Below are 8,630 nucleotides of genomic sequence, written 5' to 3' on the forward strand. Positions count from 1 at the left end.
CATGCAGGGATCTTTAAATGTAAATTTAAATTAATTGGAGGTAAGTGAGATGAAAAATTTTGTCCCATAGTTGCACCCACCACATTTCAAGCCTTGTGTCTCATATAGAGCACACATCATCATTTAAAATCATTTTAAGTCTTACTGGACAGCATTGGTCTGTACGAATTTCAAAACCTGTTTCTCTCTTTTTCTTTAAAGCGTGGCTGTCGACTTAATTGTACCACTGTAAAACACAGACAATATCCTTTTCTAAATGCCAGAAACAAAATTTCAACCCTTTGGATTCTTTCTCTAACAACCTCACTTACCTGTTTCTGACAAGTGAGAGGGCAGGTCACAGACATGTTAATGTGAAGAGATTTTTAAACCCATTCAAATATTGCTTCCATTGCCAATGTTATAAAAGAGATCTGAAAACTAGTAAGAGAAAGGTAAAGATACCCAGAGGTCAATCAACATGGAGATATGTTGAGTGACAAGAATCGCACAGCAGCCAATGGAGAACTAATGTGGCCAGGCACAGCCCCAGAAGGGGTGTCACTGGGTAAGGGCACAGGACAAAGACTGGACTAAGAGTGACTGAGACAAGGGTACCCTTCTGTGTTTCCAGAAAGAGTGTATCACTGACACATGCTGCAGAACATGGATGGAGGTGTTTGTTATGCCTTAACATCTTAGATTTGAAATCAGTGCTACTCAAATTTCCAAGTGCCCTAAGTCAAAGAGATGATTTGTGAAGCCTCACTCTGCAATCCTCTGTTACAGATCCGCCTGAACAGCAGAGGACTCATCTACTCAGTGGGCTTGCTCCTGGCCTCTGTTTTTGTCACGGTAGGTTTGCAGCTCTCTCTTCATTCCAGAGTTCACATTTTCACCTTCCCCTTGGGTTCTTTGGCTTCAACATCTTTTTGGACACCCGATGGGCTTCTGGTGAACCAGGCAAACTGACCTTTATGAATTCCTCTTACTTCTGTTTCTACTAAGCAATGAAGCCAAGCAACCCACCAGGGACCCTCTCCTTTTCTGAAAGGAAGCCAGCTCCCTCGGGAAGTCTGGCCCTGCCTCAGGTCAAGCACAAAGTGTTTACCCAAAGTAGAAAGGATATTCTGCTCATTCTGCAAGATTTGTCACAGCAGGATGAATTCCAATTACTTGACTGCTTGAGGTTTCTAAATAGCTCCACAAATACATAGACATGGCCTATACTCAGACTAAAAATGTATTTATTTTCTTTTTTAAACATAGAACTTTATTTTGTTTTTTATACATGTATTTATTTACACATATTTTATATGTTTATTTTATTAACAGTGCAGTTCTAGGGTATTCCACTATCTTAGCAAATACTGCTATTTGTATGATTTTATAATCCTAGCTTGATTGGCCTAATTGGATTTGTTTTTTTTAATTACTGTTCTTGCTGCCTTTACTTCTGGTGCTCTCCCAGGGTCTATCTTTGCCTTGGTCGTTTTACGTGTGCTGACTTCCCTTTGTTAGAGTCTGCCTTTCCTTTCAACGAGGTTATTGTTTGTCTACCCTTCCCTCCCTTCCTACCCCTTATAACCCTCAAAGAATATGTCTTTTGTGAATAAACCCTTTCTTGACTTTTTATAGCACTGGTAATTTGGGTGCAATCCCTAAGGTACACAGTTCTAATCCACCAGCTGCTCCGTAGGAGAAAGTTGGACCATCTCCTTGCGTATGATTTATAGCCTCTGAAAACCCACTGGTAGATCAGTTACGAGTCAGTTCCGACTCAACAACACACAACAACAGTCTCATACAGCAGATGTCCCTTTTTTAAACTTTCAACCTCACCTTTATCATGGTGGCCTAGTGGCAAGAAGCTGTGCTGCAATCCCGAAGGTACACAGTTCAAGGCCACCAGATGCTCCCTGGGAGAAGGATAGGCAGTCTACTCCTGAGCAGTTAACTGCTTCTGAAAACCTTCCGGATGGTCAGCTATGGGTCGGTTCTGACTCCATGGTACACAACAACAATATTTTACTTAACATTATGATTTTCAAAAGCAGTATTTTAGTTCTCTTTTTCAAAAACATTGTTATGGACTATTCCATCTACAGTGCATGAATCAGGTGCATTAGTATTTAAACTGGCATCCTTGCTCTTTAAAACTTAACAGCAGCCCTAATACAAGCATGTCTTTTGATTTTTTTTTTCAATTGCTTGGTATTTTCCAAATCCTTGTTATTTTTTTAACATATGTCCTTTTTTCATTGATTAATTTCACTCAGATTCACCCATTTATGTGAGGGTTTGCAACTTCACCATTTTAATTCATTATTATTACGTTTTTTATATGATTTGCATGATATTTTACAGAGAAAATTGATTTTTCCATTCAATGATTCACATACGTTCTGTTTCATGATACTGATTAAAATTTCCACTTCCTCCCTGTGTTTCCATTTTTATTCTTCCTTCTTTCCTATCTCTTTCTGTCTTCTAAGTTTCAGCCCTCTGCAGATGCTGCCTTTTTTATTTTGTAGACTTGATTGTATTCCTCCCTAGTGTCAAGGATAGTCTTTTAGGCTTGTCTGTCGATTGGCTGAGAGTTGATTGTGAAGAGGTAGAGGGAGATTTTAGTTCCAGCCTTGAAGGATGACTAAGGGTCATCTTCTTGGGAGTTCCACTGGTCTCTGTCAGACCTATAAGCTTTGCCCTTTTTTATTGTCTCACACAGTTTGCTTTGTCCAGAACTTCTTACTGTGTTCCCTTCAGAGCCGTCAGTATTAGAACTGGGCATCCTCTAGTTCTTCTGGTCTTACGATTGTGAATACTGAAGTTCACATGGTCCAGTAATGTTTTGGACTAATGATCCTTTGTCTTTTCCATTCTTCTTTGCTCCTGATGAGGACAGACTAATAGTTGTACCTTAAATGGATACTCGCTCACAAGCTTTTAAGAACTCAGTTGCTACTTATAAAAGTAGAAAGCATAAGTTTGTCTTTGTGGACTATGTTATACCAGTTGACCTTGATATCTTCCAAAACTATAGTCCTGAACTCCCAAGGTCAACAGTTCATTCCCTCAAGTTTAGTTATGGCTAACTTTGTTCATAACTTTAGTTCATTACTTTGTTGCCTGTTTGTTGTATTATATGCATAGAACAGTTGACCTAGAGAGAGTGATGCCAGGCTGCTCCTTGGAGGCAAAGATTCTGAGGCTTTGTCTGGCATACTTTGGGCATGTTGCAAGGAGGGACCAGTCTTTGGAGAGAGACGTCATGCGTGGAAGAGTGGAGGGAAAGAGAAAAAGAGGAAGACCATCGATGAGATAGATTGATTCAGTGACTGGGGTAATAAGAGTAGGTGTGTCAGAGACAGTAAAGTTGGCATAGGGTAGCTATTGTACACAGGGTCACTATGAGTCACAAGGGACTTGATGGCATATAGCAACAACCACCACCACAACATACATAAAGTTATTTCAAAAACATAAAGATATGTATGTAGAAATATTGTCTGCCAAAATTACATCAACTAATATATTTGGAAAGAATAAATTTTATAGTAACACATGGATGACCTGTTGTTGTTGTTGTTTAATGCCATCGAGTCGTAGACGACTCATAGTGACCCTATGAACAAACAGCCTGAGCACTGTTCGTACATAGAGTTTCCGGAGGCAAGCCATTTTGGAAGTGGATGCCACTCCTGCTTCCAGGCTTGATTTAGTCGCGAAGCTCCAGCCAACACTGTCCACCATGGGTGCCCATTACCACGATTGACACATCACTGTCACAGGCTTCAGCATCACAGCAACCACGAGTTACCTCTGTACAGCAATGCACAGACCAGTGCTATACCACCTAGAAGAATGTTTGACAGGAAGACAATTTGAACCTGGCCTGAGGGCCACAGGCCCAAGGGCCCTTGGGCTTAAGGCCGCCTCCTGGTTCAAACCCTAGGCCCAGGCTGGCTAGTCTCACTCCCGGGACAGAGCAAACCTGCACGTCAAACACATTCCCAGAAAAGCAGTCGACTCCAAAAGTTTGCCATGATTCCTGCACTACCACCACCACGCTCCTGCCTTCTGGCAAGGAGAGCTTCCCAAGAGCTGGGAGGAGCTGGTCAAACCAGGAACAACATGGCCACTACTTCCCAGCTGCCTTGGGCTTAAGGCCACCTCCTGGTTCAAACCCTAGGCCCAGGCTGGCTAGTCTCACTCCAGGGACAGAGCAAACCTGCACGTCAAACACATTCCTGGAAAAGCAGTCGACTCCAAAAGCTTGCCCCGATTCCTGCACTCCCACCACCACGCTCCTGCCTTCTGGCATACATAAAGATATGTATGTAGAAATATTGTCTGCCAAAATTACACCAACTAATATATTTGGAAAGAATAAATTTTATAGTAACACATGGATGACCTACATGAAGTAATTATCAATATACAAGTGTACTATCACATTTTCACACTAACAAACACTGAGAAGCAGTATTTTTCTTTCATTTTTCAAGATACTAATCTCTGGATTACATCTGGTCTATTGAAGTTGTTTGTTTGTTTGTAGTATTGCAAATATATTTTTATTATACTTGTTTATTTACAAATTTCAAATACATTATTTTCCAGACCCGATTCTTCCAGTCTCCCACCCCCCATCACATTGTCAACCCTATGATTAATCCACCCTTACATCTAGTCTATTGTTGATATTCAAATTCCAGATTATGAAAATTCAGAAGAGCAAGTAGAAAGTAAGAGAGCTCATGTACAAAAATCAAGGTATGAGTGAAATGTACATAATTCACTCTGGTCATTCAGGAGGCTCTTCAGGTCTGGCTTAATGTGATCACAGCCAGCATTTATTGAGTACTCACTGAACACCAGACACCACTGAAAATGCTTTCCACCCACAAGTTAGCCACTGAAATCTGGAGAAGTTAAGTGACTCTTTTATATTAGTCACAAGAGTAATTGGAGAAGCGAGCTGATATCAGATTCCATGTCTGTAATACTGTGCCTGATCTTTACTTCTGCATATACTGTGCTATATTCCTAGAATCTGTGGGAGACTGGGCCACACACTACTTGGACTCTTGAAACTGGGTTATTGGAGGACTAGAGAGAAGTAGACTTGAACACAAAGAGCAATAGCTCTTGAACTATAAATCTTGATTTACTATATAAATCTCAAGTTTGAGGTGCCTAAGTAGCCTGCCTCTGGAAACTACAAACGTGGAGAAACTATGAAAGTTTTACAAGTGTTCAGGTCTTTCGTTCATAGTGTCACTTTGAGTCATCTATGACTCGACGACACTCAACAACAAAAACATATACACACAAAGGAGAGGTTAAGAAAGCCACTGGAAACACAGGAGTTCAGATAAAAGGTCCAGGATAAAAACACCAAAATACAGATGACCTCTAAAGCAGTGCAATTGGACGAGGTCACCAAGAGGTGAGCAGGACTTCCCGTGCTCCTCAAGGCTGCTACTTGCTACCTAACTCATATCTGGGTGCTCCAGCACCAGGTCCCATTCATGATGCATGGACACATGAGGGCAAAGTGGCTGAAGAAACAGATGCAGAAGATGAAAAAAAAGAGAAGAAAGATGAGGCAGAGACTTAAGTAAAGAGTGTTGGAACCAATAAGCCAGAGAATGAGATGAATCACCAACTGCTGCCCTTGATACTGCTTCCAATGGCTTCACCTGTTGAAAGATAATTTTTCTTTTTTGTAAATATTTTTCTAATTTGTCAAACTGAAAAAAATATACATTTAAAGGATGAAGTGAGCAGTGGGCAGAAACGACAGGAGGCCTGAGATTGTAACCTTGGTACACTCCAGCAATTAGTGAGGAGCAGAGAAGAGCAGCTAGAGGCAGAGGAAGCCATGGCATGAGACGGTTTGGAAACCAGGTGAAAGAATGGGATCAAGGTGGAGGGAAAGACCACCTGTGTCAAGTACTGCTGGTGGGTTATAGGGGCCCTGGGTGGTGGCTGTTAGATTTTTTAATTCATTGGTGCTCTTAAAGAGATTGGTTTTTTGTTAAGTTATGGCAGTACAAGGATTAAGTGGAAAAGGTTAACGGAAAGGAGAAACAGTTGGTCTCTGCGATTACTTGCTATGCGTCAGAGAGCTGGACAATGACTAAGGATTACAGAAGAAGGTGTGGCGATGGAACAGAATACTGAACTGAACCCCCAAGAGAACAAATAAGTCTGTCCTGGAGAGGGTGAAACCAAGTTTCACCTTGGAGGCAAGGATTTTTAAGCTCTGTCTCACATACTTTGGGCATGTGGCTAGGAGGGTGAAAGACATGGAGAAGGACGTGGAAGAGTGGAGGGACAGCGAAGGAGGGGAAGACTCCAGATGAGACAGATTGACACTGTAACTGGAGTAATGGGGATCAGTGTGTCAGACTAAGTAAGACTGGCTCAGGATAAGGCAAGGCTCAGAGCTATTGTTCATAGGGTTTCTATGAGTCATAGGCGACTCCATGCCACATAACAACAACAATAACAATGTAAGGAAAGGAGATAAATGGAAATCAAGGGAAAATTATTTAAGATAAAGAAATAACAGCATTCTTATATGCCTAATCTAGCACGTGTTGGGAGAGGGAATATAAAGAGTCGCAAGAATTGCTCCAATTGAGATCATCTGGTGGATTAGGGGTAAGGAGTTGTTCTGCAAACCTAAAGAATTACTCCAATAAGAAGAGACAGAACCCAAATCATAGTGGAGCAGTTGGCTCTCTTTAACAGAGACAGAGTGAGTGGGTGCAGTGGTAGGAGTATGAGGAAACAGATAAATAAAGTCATGAGCTGAATGTGAGCTCCTGAAAGGGGGTCTTGGAAGGGGGAAACAAGGAAATGTAAAATAGTCATCTAGGAATATGAGAGGGAAGGTGAACGACAGAAGGACAACATGATTGCTGGGAAGCCTCAATGGCCACTGAAGATTTGAGGTCCTGAATTTAGAGGGAGTCTTTCTGATCGGCATGCCATGACATTCCTTCCAGTCTCACTTGGCTGCATGGATGTAGGCACAAGGTGGAGGGAGCCTGCTTAAACTAGGGTTCAACCAAGCCAGATGGCAAGGTGAGAAGGGGGCCAGGAACTGAAGGGATGCTGGGGAGTGAGTGCTGATAAGGTTTGAGCACCTCCCCAGGTGAGTAAAGGGCTGTGGGGTGGTGAGTAGCAGTGGATTGTCTGCTGTGGGCAGTTCCTAGGCTTGTGGGAGCTGGAAAGACAGAGATGGAACTTAGATGTTGACAGCAAGACTCGAGATGTGTCTGTTATTAATGATGGCAAGCTCTAAGTTGCTGGGCTTCCTGAACTTTCTGCTGATAGAAATGGCAGTGTCCGTGCTGTCTAATAGGGCCATATGGCCGGTGTGACTGCTAATGCAACTGAAGAACCAGCTTTTAGAATTTTGATTTATTCTAATTAATTTCTAGCAACCATAGCTAGTGAGCCCCATAGCAGTTAGATCTGAGGTGTGACCTTGAGTGTGAGCAGGGACAGATGAACCGATAAACCAGGTAAGCATAAACTTACCTGTGCTTGTTTTCAAGTCTGTGGTGAGCCTTGCACAATGTTCTGAGGAACATGTGAAAGTATTCATTACAGATGAGCGAACTGAAGCCTGTGTTGACCTCTCTTCCTGGGTACTCTGCCCTGTTAAGGACTGTAAACTGGCACAAAAGCTTTGATTCTGCAGGAAGTTGCTGTGGGTCTGGCAGAGAGACAGGTACCAACGAGACTCACAAGCAGAATCTTTCATGTAAAATAATTTAAAAGTGGCATCATTCACTATGGATCAGTAAATAAACACATGCAGTCTATGCTTTCCTTACTTATTGGGTAGCTGGACGCTGGTGAGAACAACTGAGATGGGAGGAGGGTTAGTACTCAGGAAGGAGTGATAGCATGGCACCCAGAATGGCCACAGGCCCGCTCACTCAGGCTTCAGGGAACTGGACAGTGGACAGCACCAGAAGGAGGGAGTTTGGCACTCGGAAGATTTTCGTTTCAAAGTCAAGTGTTTTTAGGGTGGGGAAAAAAGGGAAGTTGTTTGTAAGCACCAAGGAAGAAAGGGCACAGCTTTTCTACCTCCAGGGTAGAAATGAGAAAAATATCCACAGGAGATGGTTGTGACCTCAGAGAGCAGTGAGCACCCTTGCCCTTGACTGCCTGGCCTTTGCCCATGCTGCCATCCCAGTCCTTGCCCCAACTCTCTCGTTGCAGGTGTTTGGCGTTCACCTGAACAAGTGGCAGCTGGACAAGAAGCTGGGATGTGGGTGTCTGTTCCTGTATGCTGTGTTCCTGTGCTTCTCCATCATGACGGAGTTCAATGTGTTCACCTTTGTGAACTTGCCCATGTGCGGCAACCACTGACCAGCCGGCTGCCAGCCCAGGCCCGGCTCCTCCTTCTGTGCAATATGGGACCCAGCCACACTGAGTCACATGGCCTCTCCTGCGCTGTCCAGAGGCCTCTGCTCTGCCTGGGAGGCAGTGGCTCCTCTGCCTCATTCCTCACTCCTCCACCTTCTGGGGCCCTAAGTCCCCTAGCCTTCCTGCCTCCTTCATGTGAAGACTTCCAACATCCATGTGACTTCTCAAACTCCATTTTTGAACAGTGACTGAGATAC

General features: G+C 43.1%; 1 protein-coding gene across 1 annotated transcript in view; it reads left to right on the forward strand.

Moving 5' to 3' along the window:
* Window positions 1–8,376, forward strand: part of LOC102846976 (sodium/potassium/calcium exchanger 3-like) — a 724,594-nt gene extending 716,218 nt beyond the window's left edge. The window contains exons 15-16 of the mRNA XM_006895646.1: window positions 769–834; window positions 8,227–8,376. Coding sequence (XP_006895708.1) covers window positions 769–834; window positions 8,227–8,376 — 216 coding nt within the window. The remainder of the gene's footprint in view (window positions 1–768; window positions 835–8,226) is intronic.
* The last annotated feature ends 254 nt before the right edge of the window (window positions 8,377–8,630 follow it).

The sequence above is a fragment of the Elephantulus edwardii genome, unplaced genomic scaffold, assembly GCF_000299155.1.
Source record: "Elephantulus edwardii isolate Elephantulus edwardi_28Jun2011 unplaced genomic scaffold, EleEdw1.0 scaffold00172, whole genome shotgun sequence".
NCBI lineage: Eukaryota > Metazoa > Chordata > Mammalia > Macroscelidea > Macroscelididae > Elephantulus > Elephantulus edwardii.